Raw genomic sequence first — 20,646 nt, 5'->3', positions numbered from 1 at the left:
ATCTAAGGTCAAAGGAAATTGCTGAGGTGACCCAGTAGTCGCAACAGATAATACAATAGTTAGGTACACAACACTCATTACCTTACCAGAATACAACTTAATTGAAAACAAAAGGACAGCAACAGGTATAGAAGTTCATATCTATTTATTATCTTTTCAAGACAGTATACAGGAAGATTTGCTTACCACACCAATTAGACAGGTCAAAAAATGCAAAAACAAAGTACTGTTGGAAAATATACACACATTGATTAAGTCTCTTAGCCTTAAAGTATTTTGATTGTTTCCTGTAGGATCTACACAAATGCATGACATTAAATAAGAGGACCAAATACACCTCTAGTTTACTAAGATTTTTTGGTTAACACTTGTTTTAATGCCATTGTATGGCATGAAGTTACAAGCCCATTTGGACATGCTCATATTACAGAACATTACACCTGTAACATTCACTTTGCACTGTAACACCACACCACATATTTGGTGTAATACTGAATATCCTATAGGATACTAATGGCACACTGCTATAATTGAAAATTTACATTATCTTTATTTTATACATCAATAATATGGCTGAAAATAATGCAATTCAGATATGAAACTAAACACCGAAGTACTCAATTGTCAAGGCACAATAGCTGAACTTATAGTCAACTTGCAGTCATCTTAATAATGAAACACTTGACATAATTTATCAATTAACTTTTATGCATCTATGATAGCAACTGTACAAACGTAACAATTTTAAATAAGCAGCACAGTACCCAGAAGAGGACAGCTGAATGTCTGTATCATACTAGCAGTCAAGAGACAACTCACTGGGGATCAAATGCTAGTAGCACTTGCCACACGTTACTGGCGATTCATTATAGCCCATTTGGCTTCCTCATAAGAACAACATCAGTGTGTGCTCCAGTGAGCATAGTATTAAATCGCACAAGTTGACTCAAAGAACCAGCATATTTATAAAAGCAATTAAAGGCAGTACTGATGTCACTTTCGAGGAATCCAAGTGGCCAATAGTAAAGTAATTTGTGCCCCTCCCAAGTTGTAGCAATTGATACTGGGCATCTTACAGACTTACAATCGCTATGTTGGCTAGTCACTTTTCCATACTAGCAACTGGATGGACACATAAAATACAACACTAAAATTGTTACCCTTGGTCTGACTGCTTATTATGGCACACATCTGCAACACATCGATACAGAAAATATGTCAAAATTATCAATTCAACTCATATCACACAAAAACTGGTAAGCAAATCAGCCATACACATTTGACACTACATTGTACTGATTATCATCAGTTACATTATATGTATATAGAAAAATAGTATAAATATGTATTTAATACTCATCATTCTAATTTTCATTGTTAAATTCTATAGACCATTCACACCACACAACTTTTTTGTGACAGGTGGTCAAGTTGTTGGAATGTAATTAATTTGTAATTTATCAAATCCACAATTGTGATGGACAATATGAACAATAGATGGATATCACAATCCATGTAGATCGTTTTCGCTGTTTAAAACATGAATTTATGAATACACCTGTACATGATTGACATAATACATGATTGACATTATATATATATATATATATATATATATATATTCTAAAACTATTATAAAGCATTACAGAATGCAACCAAACCATCAATCAATCAGCGTTTGGCCAAACATGATTCTGTTGATGACAAGGGGTTAATGCAAGAAGTTCCTATCTGCAATAGCTGCTAGGGGTCATACGAGTTAAATATATAATGTAGAATTATTAACTGTCTATGGGGCAGCTATTACAGATAGCGACTTCATCACAAGTTGTTTTTAACATGGTAGTCTGGCTGCACTTGTACCTAAATAGACACACATATTTACCAGAGATGCCAGTCAATGTTGCCTAGACCCTAAAATATTGTATCTTCCAATTATATAGATAAATAAATGCACATCACGTGTTGGGAGTAAAATTGTACAATATATTGAGAAGTTGATGCATCCAGAGCACAAGCCCCGCAGGGGGAGTGTATGAGCTGCATCAACATCTCGGTACAAGTCCATTATTTTGTACAATTTCTCGAGCAACAAGTGATACACATTATTTTATTAACCTAATTCATACACAAGAAACAAAAATCCTATGATTTTGGCTATTTTTTTAACAAAATTGTCACAAAACATTTTGGAAATGCGAGCAAATACAAATCCATCAACCTGCAAGGAAAACGAATGTGTCCAAAAGTACTATGCGTAGTACACACCTGTACAAAATCAGTGCACTCCTCGTATTTTTCTAATGTTTGCTCTAATTGGTTCTCGCTATCTGAGAGTGTATGAATGCTCTTTATTGTACAGGAAAACTCTGGGAAAGGTATCTCTGAAACCTGGCATCCCTGTCACTTTAAAATGAACTCCTTATAATGAAAACTGAAATACTATTCTTATTGCTTACTCATACCATATCCAAAAGATTTGAACCAAGTCACTTCACCCACTTCATCAGCATAAATACAGAATAGGTTTACTTAATTCTGTAGAACAAACTGTTTTTGTATCACTAGCATACTTAAATAGGTAAAATCATGGAAGTAGTACTTCCATGGTAAAAAGAAGCTTAGTATGAGAGTATAATGAGACAGAGTGACGGCAAAGTAACCTTTTATACCTCACTGCATTCCAGAATATTTGGAAATAAATATGGACAGGTACTGACGATCACTAACCTTCCTTCATAAAATCAACTAAATATTTATCATTAAAGTAAATAATTTGTTCTTAGTTCATGCATCTACTAAAAAAGTACTTGGTCACCGGAAAATATAGCAAAACACACACCACCCTGTTTTTATTATAATGAGGAAAAAAATCAGATCTCAATTTTGTCTAAACATTACTTACTCTATGCCATAATGACACATTTAACATTTACAATACTGGTTTAACCAGTACAACTTTATCACCAAAGCCTTAATGTATTTACATATGTTAACTAAATTCATAATGCACTGCATTGATTTCTGACGGCAAAAAAGAGGGGTATCATTTCAAACAGAGCTACAATACATGACAATGACTGCATAAAAATGTACATTTGGGTGAGTATTATGAATTAAGTTAACATACATGTGTATAGCTACTGACTAAGTATTGGCCCTTCATGACAGAGATTACCTAAAGTTTTGCGCAATTGTAAAACACAATGTCAGTAAGAAAGATGTGTCCAACTTCAAATACAAATGACTCGAATGTGTAAGAAAACTTTCATGAAAGACTTTATTTGTAACAGAAACACATTTACACCTACACCAGGGATGTAGGTAGGCCTGAAGAAAACATGAAAATCTGGAATCAAATCTGGGAAAAAGCACATGAATTTGGGCTAAAAAAACCCAAAACGGGCTAATGATAAATAAAAGTGCAGAAATTTGGACACACAAAAAATCCTGAATCAGGATTAATCCTGAAAACTTACATCCCTGCTACACAAGAACTTAATTTGAGTTTTGTTGTAATAAAAGCTCTTACTGCTATAACAAACACAGTTCTAGTGAAAATCTGTATTTTACATGCGCTATTTAATCTCTGTCAGAAGAGCTAAAAAACATAACAAGGACATTTGGTGTAAATATTTCAGGCCAGCTTATTTAACTCAAAATTGAAAGATATTGCACATACATTGACACCATATTTGTATTGGATTCAAACTGGGTGATCAAGTGTAAATGATATCCAATCATAGTAGCGTCACACAGCTCATAAGGATCCTATCCCATATACTGTCTTCCTTATCTTTTCTACACATCATCATTGGGATAAACCTCCTATGTGCTCGTCGCCCCTGAACATGTTTAAAACAAAACTGCCAACAGGTTACATAAGAGGTTTCACTTTTAACATGTTCAGGGCCAATGACACATAGGCCGCTTTTCCTGCCCAACAACGACATTATTAATGCCTCATCCGTTTCAAAGGGAAAATATATGCACCACTTCCCTGTATATCTATGGCACGATTGAATTCAACATCCAAATGAGTAGTTTGGATGCACAAAAAAAATAAAAAGGAAGTGTACAGCCTGAAGCAAGGTTACCTCTGATAACAAATATTGGGTTCTGTATCATAAAATATACACCATAAAAGGCAGGCAAGGATTTTGCCAGTCAAAAACACATAAACAAAAGACTTATGATTGTCCAGGTTGATGTTACAAATCACGGTATGTAAACACATGTTGAGTTGTGGATGGAAGAAAAGTAACAGTCTGTGGAATAAGATGATATGACTGGTGACGTGCTGGCTTACTCTTACATATTACAATTCATCCCTGAGTTTCTGGTTTACAAAGGCACTGAGAGAATCAATATCACGTCCCTTGGAATACTTCTCCTTCATACTGCCATCTTTAAACATTAGCAGGGTTGGGTAACCTTTAACCTGTGTGGGGAAAAAAGAAGAGAAATGGGGGAAAAAGTTCCAAGTGAAATCAAAATGGAAATTTTTGATGATATATGTGACCATCCTCCACAATTGAGCCCGGATGTCGCCAGTGCCACTATTGAGATATGCTATATCGAACTTAACAATAAACAATAGGAAACAAAGGATTTATTGACTGTTTTATTGATTTTCACTACTTAAATGTCAAGTACTATAGACATGATATACATCATTTTAAAGCTAATTTCAAGCAGAATATTTTGGTTGAATATCTCAAAAATGATGATTGGCGACTTCAGGGCTCAGTTGTGCTGAGGGGTCACATATAATCTGACAAATTAAATTAAATTCAACAGGTGAAAGTCCAATACCAATACGTAACTTAATTGATTTACGCAGCTACTGTGGGATAGGCTTTTACAACAGGAGTTCATAACAATTGGTAAGTTAGCGGGTTTGCCATCGGACAAGTTTAGAACTGTCAAGCTTTCGTCAGGAGTAGCTCTGACTTCTTTACAAAGTTATCTTTTAACCACTAGCCATATATTTGCTTAAATTTGTGGCAAATTTCCATTGATATAATAATGGGTAATTTGTTTATTTTTTCTTGGGTTACAAACATCCTTCAGGATGCAATTTCTACAAAATAAACTCTGGTCTTCTTGGCATGACTTACAACAAATCAAGAAATAAACACAGAAGCTAGAATAGACTGAACTTACTACACAGGGGGCGGCCAAGATTGACTAAATTTTAATGTTGTCATTGCGTTACCATGTAAACACAAAACTATGACAAATAATTCCAATGTTATCAGGCAATATTTTACTAGTCTCAAATCTGTTGAGGTGTGATAGTACTCCCCATTATAAAGTATGGCTCAGTGGTTAACGCTCTTGCCTGCCAAGCCAGATTCCCGATTTCGAAACTCGCTATTGGCAGATAATTTTTTCCCCATTCATTTTTAAACCAAAATTGTTTATTTTCATGTAAAAATGTATACATATTACACTGGAAAATATATTTGTGCCCTTTTGTTTGCTGTAACAGGGTAAATAGAACCAAAACACATCTGGGGGGTACTGTGTCCCACGTCCAGGCAGTGTTATTGTCATGTCTGTTTTTGCTTACGATATTGGCTCTTACCGCATAAAATGATGTAGGCCACCATCGTCTGAGACTCCATGCATTAACATTGTTTGTTTAGATGGAATTCCACTGCTCATTTTCTCTGTTCACTTACAACAAATCATGAACCAGGGAGGACAGATCTGACCAGACATTCGCATAGTTTGTTTAAATAGAGTTCCAATGGGGTTGCATATATTAATTCATTTGAATGCATATGTATGCACTTAAATGTTCTTCCATTCATTCTGGATTTTATCCTACTCTTAAGGGAACTGGAATGAGCGTTTTGAGCATTTCAACAGCATTTTTTGTGGGACATGAGAGCTCTTCAGATCTATCGAATTGCATTCTGAATACGAAAAATGTCTTTCTGATATCAAATAATTTTCATTTTATGAAATTCACGATATAATACAAATTTTATGACAAATTATTAACATTTGATATTTTTCACATTTTGGAGATATAACAGTCCTCGAAGTAAATTTTATAAATTTAATGATATAGTCTTAAAGTGTATGTAGCTGGGAGGAAAAGCCGACGATCAATTGAAAATTTTGACCTTTCATATTGAATATATGTATTTTTTTCCCAAAAATACCTAATTTTTTTTGGTGTTTTGGAACAAAAAATCCATATCTTCAATACAAAAGGTCAAAATTTTCAATTGATCGTCGGCTTTTCATCGCACCTACATACACTTTAGGTATAAATCATTAGATTTATAAAGTTTACTTTAGTACTGTTAAATATCAAAATATCAATTTTTAATGATTTGCCATAAAATGTGTATTACGTTAAAATTTCAAAAATCAAAATTATTTGATATCAGAAGACCATTCTTCGTATTCAGAATGCAATTCGATACATGTATGTCTGATGTGCTCTAATGTCCCACAATAAATACCGTCCAAACGTTCATACCCCTTCCCTTAATGACCTAAAAGTTAGCCAGCCTTATATATTCATGTACATACCTCATACTCTTTGCAGGTATCTTTATACTCTACGCAGTCTATCTTAGCTATAGTAACTCCAGCCTTTCCTTCAAATTTACCTGCTAGATCCTCCCAAGTAGGTGCAAGCTTCTTACAATGGCCACACCTATACAATAAGCATACAAGAAGCAACAGTTATCATATAACACCCTTTTGCAACTGCTAACATGTGATTACGGTATTAACAAGGCATAAGCTGATATATAACTAGTACACTATTAGGCCTAAAAAAATTGTTTGATTGGCATAATATAAAAACATTCGGGTAGGTTGGTTTACTTTTAAAGCCGTTAATTGCATTTGATAAAGAAAGGCCTTGGAACTTTCTACTTTCTAAATTTTTTTTTAATTTAATTATTTTTTTTGCAATTATAAAAAAGTTGTGGTCTGGTCTACTTTTAGTGTCAATTGGGTTACAACAATCAAACATTTTTTCTAGGTTTTACTGAGTTTTGTAGTGACATAGGTGCATATTTTGCTTAACTAATCCAGCAGAGCATATACACATGCATACAAGGATGGTTTGTCGGCACACTTGTCGCACAAACGCGTAAACGGCGTCACTTGAGCCGAGGTTTAACTCAACAGCACCCTCTCTGCATATTCTACAAAACTTCTGCATGGCCATAACATACAACAGAATACAATTATAACATATTTAAGTATATATCTATGAAGCTTGTTAACTGCAAAAGATATACACCACCCAGGTTGATAGCAATCCGTGTTTCGTCATCTGTATAACTGTGTGTATTTACAAAATCAGGCAAATATTCAATTCCCACAGAGGTCCAAGTTCCATGTCAGTATGCACTACAATAATGAAAACAGGATTCAGCATTGATTGCTATGACTGAAGATCAGTTTCTCAAAACAGCTTTTTACTGTAGATTTCTCATGCTATTATATTGATTTTGGAACACCTAAGCTTATCAGTCTGAATGTTGATAACAGAAGAAATATCAAAACTCTTAGGAAATGATTTGTTGGTCGCATCACATAATGGCACATCTAACTAGAAATGTTGTAGTTCTCAACACAAAGCCTCGACCACAATGCCTCCATCTTGATGCATGCTGTTGTATCCCCTGAACCAGTGGCGTAACTAGGGGGGGCAACATGCCCCGGGCGCTACCCTTAGGGGGCGCCAAATTGACCAATTCTGCATCGATTCTGTGCCCCTCCAAGCGATAAAAGTCAAAATTTTTGCGCGCTTTGCGCGCATTTCAGCACAAAATCAATTAAAAGAACATTTTATGACCAATATTAGTTAGTGGTAGGTCTTATTTGTCTAAAATTTCGCGCGCTCCGCGCGCAATTGTTTTAAAAGAACATTTTAAGGCCGATATTCAAGTTCTAGTGACCAAAATTAATTAGTGGTAGGCCTTATTTGTCTAAAATTTTGCGCGTTCCGCGCGCAATTGTGTCATTATTTTGGGCAGGGGGCGCCAATTTTGTTTCTTGCCCTGGGCGTTACCAACCCTAGTTACGCCACTGCCCTGAACACCATACTCACGTGTAACAATTGAGGGAAAAGATGAAAACTTTAGCACAAATTAGTGAAAAGCTCTTTTTGAAAAAAGAAAATACAACATTTGAAAGAAATATTTTTACAAGAAATCTGCTTGTTTACTATAAGCTTACAGCAGCATATATTCAAAGATATGACATTGGTATAACATGATATGATAAGTCAATATTTTGATTACTCACCATGGGGCATAGAATTTGATAAATGTTAACCCACTACCGGTTTTCTCTTTGAATGTATCCGCAGTGAGTGCCAACACCTGTAGGTACAAAACACAATGCATTTGAAATTTCTGAAATTTAAGCAAATCAATCCAGAGAAAAATGTAAATGAACAAGTAAATCTAGTTCAGTTTAGGTGTCTGGTCTGTTTGCAAGCATACTTTTGATTTTAACAGAGATCAAATAAATTGGGAATTAGTATGTACATATATTGTAAGCCGCCATTATCCTGTCATTGCGTATCCTGGAACACTACCATGATTTCTACCGGCTGTATCGCATCCGAACCCCGTCCGTGCTCTGCGTTCAAGTAATAAAATTACTTGTAAAAATCACAGCTTGCTGCATCCACAGTTAGACTTTTTCAAGCCTGCGACAGTGTATTTTTAATGACATTTTTAGCGCATACATGAACAAATTTTTATTAAATATATCAAATCGACCAACAATTCCCCTATCCGGGCCAAGATATACAAGAAAATACTGTTTCAAACACAAAAATTAACCTAAATTTACACGCCTACACGAAAGACTTGGCGATAGTCTATTCAGATATCGTTATCAAGCTCGAGGTGATTGACCCCTGATGATTGACAGTTGGTAACGCACACTATACGCTATGCTGATCGTGTAGCCATGGTAGCCGGGTGCTAACAGACACGCTTTTAGCACCCCTTTAGCATCGCAACACCCCAATGGTGGCCTCCATGCATGTACCGGAGGTGCTAAAGTTGGAACCAAAACAACAGCAGGAATTGCTGGTTAAATCAAACTGGAACAGTCGGCACACATACCAGCGACATTTACTGTCAGGGTCCTGATTTTAATATAAAGCTTAAGGGATCTAAAATGAGCGTTTATTGCGTTTCGACAGTATTTTTTGTGGGACATGAGAGCACCTCAGACCTAGCATGTCTTTCTGATATCAAATAATTTTCATTTTTGAAAATCACAATATAATACAAATTTTATGACAAATTATAAAAATTTGATATTTTTCAAATTTTGACATATAACAGTCCTCGAAGTAAATTATATAAATCTAATGACATATTCTTAAAGTGTATGTAGCAGGGAGGAAAAGCCGACGGTCAATTGAAAATTTTTACCTTTCATATTGAAGATATGGATTTTTTTCCCAAAAAGACTTAATTTTTTTTGGTGTTTTGGGAAAAAAATCCACATCTTCAATACCAAAGGTCAAAATTTTCAATTGATCGTCGGCTTTTCATCCCACCTACATACACTAAGTATAAATCATCAGATTTATAAAGTTTACTTCAAGTACTGTTAAATATCAAAAATATCAATTTTTAATGATTTGCCATAACATGTGTATTGAATTGCGAATTTCAAAAAATCAAAAATTATTTGATATCAGAATGACATTCTTCGTATTCAGAATGCAATTCGATATGTCTGATGTGCTCTAATGTCCCACAATAAATACTGTCCAACCGTTCATACCCCAGCCCTTAAAATGGTCCAAGAAACATGAGTCATGAAATGGAACAAGAAAAGTGGATTCAATACATGACCCATGATCTGAATTCTGCAAGAGTCATTATGACTGTTGCATGTGCAAAATATTTTGACAGTGCCAATAAAAATATGGTGCTATTTACCTTGGATTCCACTTCCTCTTCCTCTTCCTTTCCTCTCCTCTTTTTCTCCTCTTTCTTCCCCAGCATCTTGGTAACATAGTTTTTGAGGTTCTCAGGTTAACGTGCTTGCTTGTAATCATCAACCTAAGAAGTTCACAAATTTGTAATAAAGACAATTTTATATCTATTATCAAATTTAAAATGTATATAACCTAAATAGCACCTCATCAATATTAAATACCCCTGTGGGCTTTTTATTTCAACACAGCCCCTCTACTTTAGAACGATATTAGATAAAACCAAATCATCTTGGACAATCATCTTGGATGTATTACAGTGAGTGACTGTGGAGTTTGTTCTACAGTTTTACTGTATTAAAATCCAAATGGAAACTCCATATTTCTTCATAAACTATGTGAATTGGGCTATTCTAGATGAAATTTGTATACCCTATGGAAGTAGACATGACTTTATGGGTGTAAATTTTAAATGGAGTCACCCATTCAGGTAACCCTATTTGAAATTCACACTCCTGGTGTGGAAGATATGGTCATGTCTTCCACAAGGGGATATGGCTTTCAACTGGAATAGCCCGTAATGAGTATTTTCTGGGTGAAAATTTGACTCTCTTAACATATTATGAGGATCAATTCTCTTACTTAAGCTCCCTAGTTAGATGGGGAGTGTGGGTAGGTGAACAGAATGTGATGAAATTTAACTGAGCACTCGTTCTCAAACATCAAACTTACCATCTCGCCATCTTTGAACCATTTAAGGGTTGGGTAACCTCTGACCCCATATTGGCTACATACTTCCTTATGAAGTGTACAATCCACCTGCAATATAATGACACAACAATGCAACAATTACAATTGAACTGTAATTAACAAAGACTTCCTGAGGTTGAGAATGGATACAGATTTTTTACTCTTGACCCACAGTTCACATGCATGTTTTGCGAGTGGCCTTCATTTTTTTTTTCTCTTCTTGTCTTTTTTCAAGTACAGCCACTGAGTTTACTATAAAGTTTTTTTTATTTTTTTTAAAGTGTGGCTTGGACAATTTGGCAGAATCTTGTCCTTTCTGATGTTATGGTCACTAAAATGACCCAGGCCAAAATCCCCTGCTTCAAGTTCACGCAACACCAAACACGCAAACACACCGTTTATTACATAGAACACTTATGATTATTTATTAATTAGTGCAGTATGGCTATCAATCAAATCCTTATACAAAATTACAACAATTAAGTTGATTACGATAAAGACTTATTTATGCTATGGTTACTTAGCCAAGCCTGGAGATCTTGATTGGCTGACTTTCTGATGAGATTCCGTTGATGGTCTCAGTGTAAATTTGTGTAAATTGTGTAAATATGATGTGAGAGAAGTTTTAGGATAGTTTGTGTGAACTTACTTGGTATACATCCAGAATATTCTAATTTGTTAAAGATTGCACGTTCAAACAATGGCAGCGCAACTCAATTGCCTCTCCTAACCAAGCTGTGTGAATGGGTACTGGAAGGTCACAAGCTCATTTGACAGAAGTGGGTTCTTCTAAAAACATCAACTGGGACACAAAGTGATCACCATTTTATACTATTTTTGATCTGAAATAATATTTTCTAAGTGTCTCTCCTAACCAAGGTGTATGAATGAGTAATGGATTTCACCAACAGGAAGGTCACAAGCTCATTTGACAGAAGTATAGTCAGCTCCACTAAAACATCAACTACTCCCCACTCCAGAAAAATACAGCACTAATTTTTTGGGATTAAAAAAATATTATCCTGTTTTGCCAAATGAAACATAGCTAAATCCTAATCCTTTAGTTAGTCCTAACTGGCAATAAAAGTCAAATTTTAATATTTGGTCAATTTTTTGAAAATAAGGGCCAAAAACATGCGTTTTATGGTGCTTTTCAGTATGCTGTGACAATCAAGCCCAAAGACTTGAACCAAGACTAATTTTAGTTTATGCAGTCTAATTTTTGGAAATTTTTTCTTTTATTGCCAGTTAGGATTAACTAAAGGATTAGGATTGAGCTATGTTTCATTTGGCAGAACTTGATAATATTTTGTAATCCAAAAAATTAGTGCTGTATTTTTTCTGAATAGGCAGTAGAACACAGAGTGATCACCATTTTCTATTCTATTTTTTGATCTGATATGTCATGAGTGTCCCACCATACTAACCTTAGCTATAGTAATATCCTCGTCTGAATGTGCAAATCCTTCTGCTAGCTGCTCCCATATTGGTGCAAGTTTCTTGCAATGTCCACACCAAGGAGCGAAAAACTTGATAAAATGGTTGCCCTTGGCAATGTGATCTTTGAAGTTTTCCTGAGTCAGATCGTACAAACCTTTCTTGGCCTCTGGTGTCTTGGGTTTATCCTATTGATTACAATCAAAAACAATCGTAGAATTCAAAATAAGTGTATTGCCCAAACGCTTTGGTAAGAAGAAATCCAAATGGGCAACATTTGGATTTCTTCTTTACTAAATTCTACATTTTTACACAATTTTTGCAATGCATTTGCATTTATACTTATCACAGCGATAGCTATTGCAGATGACAATTAAAATGTTCAAAATGTCACAAAATACATTCTTAGAACATCCATTGCTGTCAATAATTATTTCTTTGAATTAAATTCATCATCGAAAGTTAATAATCGGAGAAAGAGAAATTAATTTGCATTAACAAAAAAAAAATAGATCCAGTTGTTAGAAATGATTGGTTTATGCAAAATACAAGATTCACTTACTGCTGGTGCTCCAAGAGATGTTCGTATATATTCCTTGAATGCTTCTAGATCACGCTTTCCCTTGTACCTGACTGATTCCTCACCCGGTTTGAAGAACTTGAGTGTTGGGTATCCAGTCACACCTTGATCTTTACATAATTTACTCTCAACAGTACAATCAACCTGAATCACAAAGACAATCGCATAACAAACAAGAAATGTCTTTAAAAAAACAATGCCACGGATGAAGACCATGTTTCATAATTTAAATTGATAGTTCATGATATGCTGGTAATTTGTTTTATGTGTAAATTAATTTCCGGATGGGACATACATGTATGGGTATTTATTGGTAAATACCACCAAGGATATAGGAAATACAAATTTACTCTTAAAATATGTGCTAAGTATATCTAATTCAGAATTGTATAACAAAAATCTCCATGCATATCAATATATCAATCCAAGCAAGTTTCCTGACAATCCGACAATCAATATTCAGTTGACCTCAGATAAAAGTATCATTTGGTTCAATTACAGTTTGAGGCTACTTTTAACCAGCCGAATCACATGAATGTTCTATTATAAGATGTGCATAACAAATGATAGAAATGTTCATCAGGATTCTCTACATAGTATGACTTCTATTTTCTAGCCAAAACATTTGCAGATGATAATAATCAAACACCGGATTACAGTGTGCATTTAATTAGATGTATGGTAATATTTTTTTTCTGCAGCAAGTTGTAAATTATTTCAATAAAACAATGTTCATCATGTTTTACTTTTCTTATTATTTTCTATTACCAACACAATGTTGCATTTATCTTCAAGTGTTCATGAACCCATACTCTGTTAAAAGCTATTTACAATGTAAGCTCACAGCAGAGATGCCAGTCAGTGTTGTCAAAAATCCTGAAAGGCAAAAAAATGTACTTTGTCTTATTGCCTAGATACATTTGTACAGGGTCGTCCAAGTAAAATTTCCTGAAATCAGAAAATTTCCTGAAGACTGGCAACACTGTCAGAGTCCGTTACTTTTAATTTCTCATTTAAACCTGATATGTTTTTCACATAATATTTTAACAATATATGAACATTCAACATGGATGGCATAGTACTGGGTGTATATTCCCGGGGTATTACCTTTGCAATGTATACATCTGTGGAGTCGTCTTCATTGTATAAATCACCTAAATCATCCCAGGTTGGCGCTAGTCTCTTGCAATGTCCACACCTGATATTATTAACAAATACATTGAACTAAAAGTTATATATATCTGTTGTGTCATCACAAAGGATACAATGAAGCTCAGGCAACTGGCATTATAATGCAGGACAATTTACTCAAAAGCCCACCTCAATTGTATTGATGGTACTTGACCTAATTAGTGTTCACATCATTTAAATGATCATTTTATTGCATTTTTAGCATAAATTTGGGAGAAAAATGTACATTGAATCACAGGGAAAACATCTAGTGTTAAGTGGCAATGGTGATGACATTTGCTCAATGAGAGCTTCATATCTTCAAATTATCAAGGATAACATTGTTTTACACGGAGAGGGTCATCAGTAATTTGAATTGCCGAAGCAGAAATTCATTGAAACTTAGATTCTTACATTTTTGGAACATGTGGACAAATGGTAAGAATCCGATAAAGACAAAATTGGACATCAAACTGAAGTATTTTTCTATAACTTCAATTTCGTTCTTATTGTGCAACAAGGTTATTTACAAACTTCAGGCATTTATAATGCACCATTTCATTAAGACCATGGTGCAGCAAACAACAATATTAAAAATACAATAATGCAATATGCAACAAAATATAACATCAGCAGAATGCCTGAGAACATAGAGGATACAAATGTGACATCAAATTCAAGCATGGTAACAGCACTAGAGACTAATAGTATCCCTGTATTCAGGTATAGTAATCTCAGTCCAGGATAGCAATTTTCAGAGTAGGTTATTTACATGTTTAATGCAAAAGACATGAAAACAGTTGATCCAATTGGCATACAATAACAATTTCTGATCACTTAGTGTAGATAAAATAATTTGTACCATACAGAAAATCTCTGATAAAGCCATACATTTAAGGTGCCAAGGAGTTAATTTGGTAAAACACAATATGGTATAATACATGTATTATTACAACAGATGAGTGTGTAGCAGCTGATACACATCATGAGTGGTCCATTCAACAGAACCATTATTATCCATTGGCAACACCAGCTGTGAAAGGCAGGCAAAGAAAACCATATAAAATGACTCATGTACCTATAAACCATACATGTGACTGGACACCGCGAATCAGCCGTAAAGTTTTGTTTTATTTCGTGTTTAGAACATTTTTATCATAAGCTTTAAAATGGTATATCATTTGACTTCAAACGATACCCAGAAGCGGAGTTATGGTTTGTTGAACTCTGTTCCTTCAACAAAATTGTACCTTTTATTTTGGTTCTACATGTGACTGTTTTTCCACATTTCTAGTAATAAATATCAAACAGTCATAATGACGTTTTTCAAAGTTGAAAATCTTTTAAAAACCAGATTGTCTCAGCATCAGGGAAACTTGGGCGTTCATGTGCAGCCAAGTCTGGACAATTATCCTATCAGTTCCACTTGAGCCATATCAAGTGCTCTTGAAACTTATGCTATTGATGGCACTTTAGTGGGGTGCAGCCAATCAGGTATCTGCTTTAATTCCATTTCTTTTGTTGTGTTCATACCTTTCTTAGTAAGCCACTTGCATTTGCTCCTCCGATCATGCTGGACCAAAAATCCCACCCACCCTCCCAGTAGCTGGAAGGGTAAATCAGTTATCTCATTTGTCAAAGATGCTTCAATAAAAGTATGTCAAATTATGCTACTCTCCGCTTTGTCTGGAGTTTCTTCAAATCCTGAAGAATCTCGTCAGTAGATTGTCTCCACTTTCTACTACGCTGCGTTGTCTGGAGTTTCTTCAAATCCTGAGGAATCTCGTCAGTAGATTGTCTCCACTTTCTACTACGCTGCGTTGTTTGGAGTTTCTTCAAATCCTGAGGAATCTCGTCAGTAGATTGTCTCCACTTTCTACTATGCTGCTTTGTCTGGAGTTTCTTCAAATCCTGAGGAATCTCGTCAGTAGATTGTCTCCACTTTCTACTACGCTGCTTTGTCTGGAGTTTCTTCAAATCCTGAGGAATCTCGTCTGTAGATTGTCTCCACTTTCTACTACGCTTTGTGCTGGCTTGATGAATGCTTTGTATGGAGTTCTTCAAATCCTGAAGAATCTCGTCTGTAGATTGTCTCCACTTTCTACTACGCTTTGTGCTGGCTTAATGAATGCTTTGTATGGAGTTCTTCAAATCCTGAAGAATCTCGTCTGTAGATTGTCTCCACTTTCTACTACGCTTTGTGCTGGCTTAATGAATGCTTTGTATGGAGTTCTTCAAATCCTGAAGAATCTCGTCTGTAGATTGTCTCCACTTTCTACTAAGCTTTGTGCTGGCTTAATGAATGCTTTGTATGGAGTTCTTCAAATCCTGAAGAATCTCGTCTGTAGATTGTCTCCACTTTCTACTACGCTTTGTGCTGGCTTAATGAATGGTTTGTATGGAGTTCTTCAAATCCTGAAGAATCTCGTCTGTAGATTGTCTCCACTTTCTACTACGCTTTGTGCTGGCTTAATGAATGCTTTGTATGGAGTTCTTCAAATCCTGAAGAATCTCGTCTGTAGATTGTCTCCACTTTCTACTACGCTTTGTGCTGGCTTAATGAATGCTTTGTATGGAGTTCTTCAAATCCTGAAGAATCTCGTCTGTAGATTGTCTCCACTTTCTACTATGCTTTGTGCTGGCTTAATGAATGCTTTGTATGGAGTTCTTCAAATCCTGAAGAATCTCGTCTGTAGATTGTCTCCACTTTCTACTACGCTTTGTGCTGGCTTAATAAATGCTTTGTATGGAGTTTCTTCAAATCCTGAAGAATCTCGTCAGTAGATTGTCTCCACTTTCTACTATGCTGCTTTGTCTGGAGTTTCTTCAAATCCTGAGGAATCTCGTCAGTAGATTGCCTCCACTTTCTACTACGCTGCGTTGTCTGGAGTTTCTTCAAATCCTGAGGAATCTCGTCAGTAGATTGTCTCCACTTTCTACTACGCTTTATGTAGAGTAATTTATGCTTATTTGAAGTATCTTTTTGGCTTGATTGTTTTTTGTCAGTGGATTATTTCATTTATTAATATTATTTTATAGTAAATTTTGGCTCACTTTTCAATAATTACCAGCTTATATAGGGATTTAAAGGTTTAATTCATTGATAGAGTTGGCATTGTTTCTTCTTTTGGAGATTTCTGTTTATTTAATAATTATGCGTTATAAATATTGATTTCCAATTCAATCCTCTGTTTGATCCAAAGAGGTATCTGTATTTGCTTAAGATGAAATTTGGTTAAATGTGATACAGAAGTCAATTCTTGCATGTCCAGCCTGTATGGTTGGCTTGTTGTACACATTTTTCCAATAATTCTTGTATTGTGTTATTAATAATATTTATTGGAAGATAACTAATTCAGTATGGTTATTTCTATTTATATTATGTCAGGTCTTAATTGCTATGAAAGTGCTATGAAATCTATCATTATGTATCTCAATTATATTTATGTATATGAATATAAATTGTTGAATGGTCATAAATAGCTTAATAAATGGTCCTCATGATCGTGAGGGCAATGCGGAGTCTAATCAATGCTTTGGTGTTGTGTTTTCCTGATGTCTTGAGACAATTGGCAGTCATTTCAAATCATCCCCAAGTCAACGAGGTTCAGGAATGTACTCTCATTGTTAATTGTTGGTTATACAATATACATACCTAGACAAAATACAATGCTTTGTTATCCACCACTTGGAACAGGATTTAGCCAAAGCAAACAAAGACAAGAACTATTCTATAGAAATTGGTAGAAGCTTATTATCCTCTTCAGCAATAGGATTATTGATTGGTTCGTAGTGTCCACTCACATATATCCTTAAGTTAAAAAAAAGCCCTGTTTTTAATACGGGCCAGACAGACCCAGATTTTGTATTTTGAGAGCATTTTTGTTTGTTTAGTTTTGCTTATGTAAAATCAGCCGTTTGCAAAAGTCTTTGGAGGAAATTTTAGGGTCATTTTAGCCTCCACAAAAAAAAAAAAATCATAATTTGACCAACCGAACCTACTTGTAAAGTCTGTCCATCTGCCAGACTCCGCTCACCCGTAAAACAGGGTGGGTTTTTTTTGGTCGCTACATACTTGGTAGCAGGGGTTATAATTTTTTTAACACCAAAAATAGGGGGTTATAGAATTATTAGGCCCTTCGCACTTGTTTATTAGTTTCCTGTTTAAGATTTTGAAAAAGGGACAAGGTGACTTTTAATTATTAATTATCTTTTATTTTCTTTATTTTAACTATTATAAGCAACTATTGACTCGTTTTGACTAGAGCGGGCATTTAATTATTTCACAACAATATTTGATTTTATAAATATGTGAAGGTGGAGTTGTATTCTTTGTTCATTCATCATTATTGTTGCTATTCACAAAATGGCAAAGTAGAAGTAGTTGAAAGTTATTTTAAAGGAGAAAATTAGAAATAAAAATAAAATAATTAATTATTTTGAGATGTTCAATTTTGGACGCGGGCGGTAAACAGGAAACTAATAATCAAGTGCGAAGGGCCTTAAGGGCTGGCGACTCAAAATTTTCGCGCGCTGCCCGCGCATTCGAAATGTGCGTACAATCTATGCAAAAATTTTACATGCTCCGCGCGCCTTTACACTTACGATAAAAATATTAATGCGCTCCGCGCACTTTCTTTGCCAAGGAGGGGGGTCATAAAATCCCCCCCCCCCCGAAGAAAATGCCAGCCCCCTTATACAAAATCATTTAGTGGTGAAAAATATCATGTAAAACACAGTGTGGTCGCTAGCAAGTTGAGGATGACAATATCGACCTCCCCGCGAATAGCAAAGTCAGCGTTAGTCATATTGTTACTAATGTTTATAGTACGGCACTGTCTAGACGTTCGCTTTTCGTATCTCTTTCCTTGTTGGAAAGGTATAACGTTGAGGAGATAGGAACATGTACCGTCATCCGGGACCTACTCTGCCATGTTTGGCTGAGTAACGGTACATGAACACGGTCTTTTGTGCCTATGTAAATTAGTCATTGTGTAAAGCTGTGTTTATACCCATGGGTTGCTCATCATCAGACTGAATCCTTGACCGACAGAGCCAGGGTGTCAATATAGGCCTACGTGTCGCTTTTGAAAAACAGCGATTCATGCGCATGCTCAGCAGGCAAATACGACGGCGATTTAGTACACTGATCATGCGTGCGATTCAGATTTCTGCAAAAGCGATTGAGTATAAATGCGCTCTTTAGAAATGACTGGCGATTGTGTGTTCTCAAGTGGGTTTTATCATGTTAATTAGTGACCTGACACACATTTGTATTGGTTCGATCAAGCATTGATTTTTTGTACTGGATCGTTCAAGCATCTCCAACAAATTTTTCAATGTAAGTGCCTCTGGCCCTAGTGTAAGTAAAAACGGATACTATGGCCAGAGTTCTAGGGCTAGCACTGTCACTCATGCCGGTAACTTTGGGTAAGCTTACCATGGAGCAAAGAACATGATGAAATGTGCTTTGGATTCAACAGCAGCGTCGAACATTTCTCCATCGTAGACGTTTTTAACTGAACCATGGTCTTTATCTTCGGCCCAAACAAAAACAAATAAAGATAAAATCAAGCAAATAACAGTAACGTGTCCGCTCATAGAAGTCGCCATGTTGCCACTCAGTCAATAAGACGGGAAATGAATTCGTTTTAAATAAAATAAATCTTCTCTGGGAATGAGCTAGAGTCGAGTAATAATTAAATATTGATACTTCCTTTACACTACGTGTCAATGTTCGAACTGTAATCGCCTTAATAATTGGAATTATTGGCAAATTTGTCAGAATTAGACAAAAATGTGATACTATGCATCTAAACCGTTAGATGTATCCAATCTAGTTTACATACAAACGCATTTAGTGATCCCGGAAGTACTCTGCAAGTACACGTAACTTTAAAGTTTAAAGGGGCATCATCGATATTAAGAATTATGCATCGCGGATGCAGCTGATCCAAAGTGAACACTGAACAATACTCTCATGATCCCTTATATATATATTTATCAAGTATATGTCTGGGTTGAATGAAAACAAATAAAACACTAGTAATAAAAATTCAGTTCAAGCACACTCATTAGGATTTAAACCCGGGGGGCACTTCAATTATGGATATAGGTGTAGGGCTGGCACTTTCGGACTAAGGGGTATTCGGCGGTGAGAGCAAAATGTAAAAAATATGGGGTCATTGGGTGAGAGCATGATTTTTGGCATTAGGTGAGAGCAAAATGTAAAAAATAACTCGTCATTGGGTGACTGTGTGAGAACATGACCTTTTTTTAAATGGAATCTTTGGGTGAGAACCAAAACAGTGCCACAGAAACCTCGAAAATCGAATTTCTAGTTCTAAATGGCTTTTAATTTCTTTGTTTTCTCAAAATAAGTAACAAAATCAGTGATAAATGAAAGTTGATGTTCAAATTGAACTTGTAAGGGTCTTTGGGTGACAGATCAAATGGAAAAATCAGGTCTTCGGGTGACAGAGCATGTGTTCGTAAAAAAAAATATGGGGTCTTTGGGTGACGGCGATGCTGAAAAAGGGGGTCTTAACAGCCTTACATACGCGTCACCTCCAAAGTTGGAGTGCCCCACCCCCACCCCCTCTTCGCATTGAAGCCTTGATATGGATTCGCCCAAAAATTTTTATAAAAATATCGCGGAACCAAAATTGAAAAGAAATGGGGTTTTAAATTGGACTTTGGAATTTGAAGTATAAAAGTATAAATCACGTTGGGTCTAAGGCTGTACTCACACTTTTCTTTTGAT

General features: G+C 35.5%; 1 protein-coding gene across 1 annotated transcript; it reads right to left on the bottom strand.

Annotated features, from left to right (window-relative positions):
* Positions 1-128: 128 nt before the first annotated feature.
* LOC140153295 (thioredoxin domain-containing protein 5-like) lies at positions 129-19,527 on the bottom strand. The gene is given in 9 exon segments (XM_072176008.1): positions 129-4,441; positions 6,553-6,679; positions 8,287-8,363; positions 9,951-10,073; positions 10,679-10,765; positions 12,124-12,321; positions 12,696-12,857; positions 13,821-13,911; positions 19,324-19,527. Coding segments are annotated over 9 exon segments (1,161 nt in total). The 5' UTR covers positions 19,497-19,527; the 3' UTR covers positions 129-4,318.
* Between the last annotated feature and the right edge of the window lie 1,119 nt (positions 19,528-20,646).

Source organism: Amphiura filiformis, chromosome 5 (assembly GCF_039555335.1).
Source record: "Amphiura filiformis chromosome 5, Afil_fr2py, whole genome shotgun sequence".
In the NCBI taxonomy this organism is placed as follows: domain Eukaryota; kingdom Metazoa; phylum Echinodermata; class Ophiuroidea; order Amphilepidida; family Amphiuridae; genus Amphiura; species Amphiura filiformis.
The sequence above is the reverse complement of the archived record's forward strand: the minus strand, read 5'-3'. Positions and strand labels throughout refer to the sequence as shown.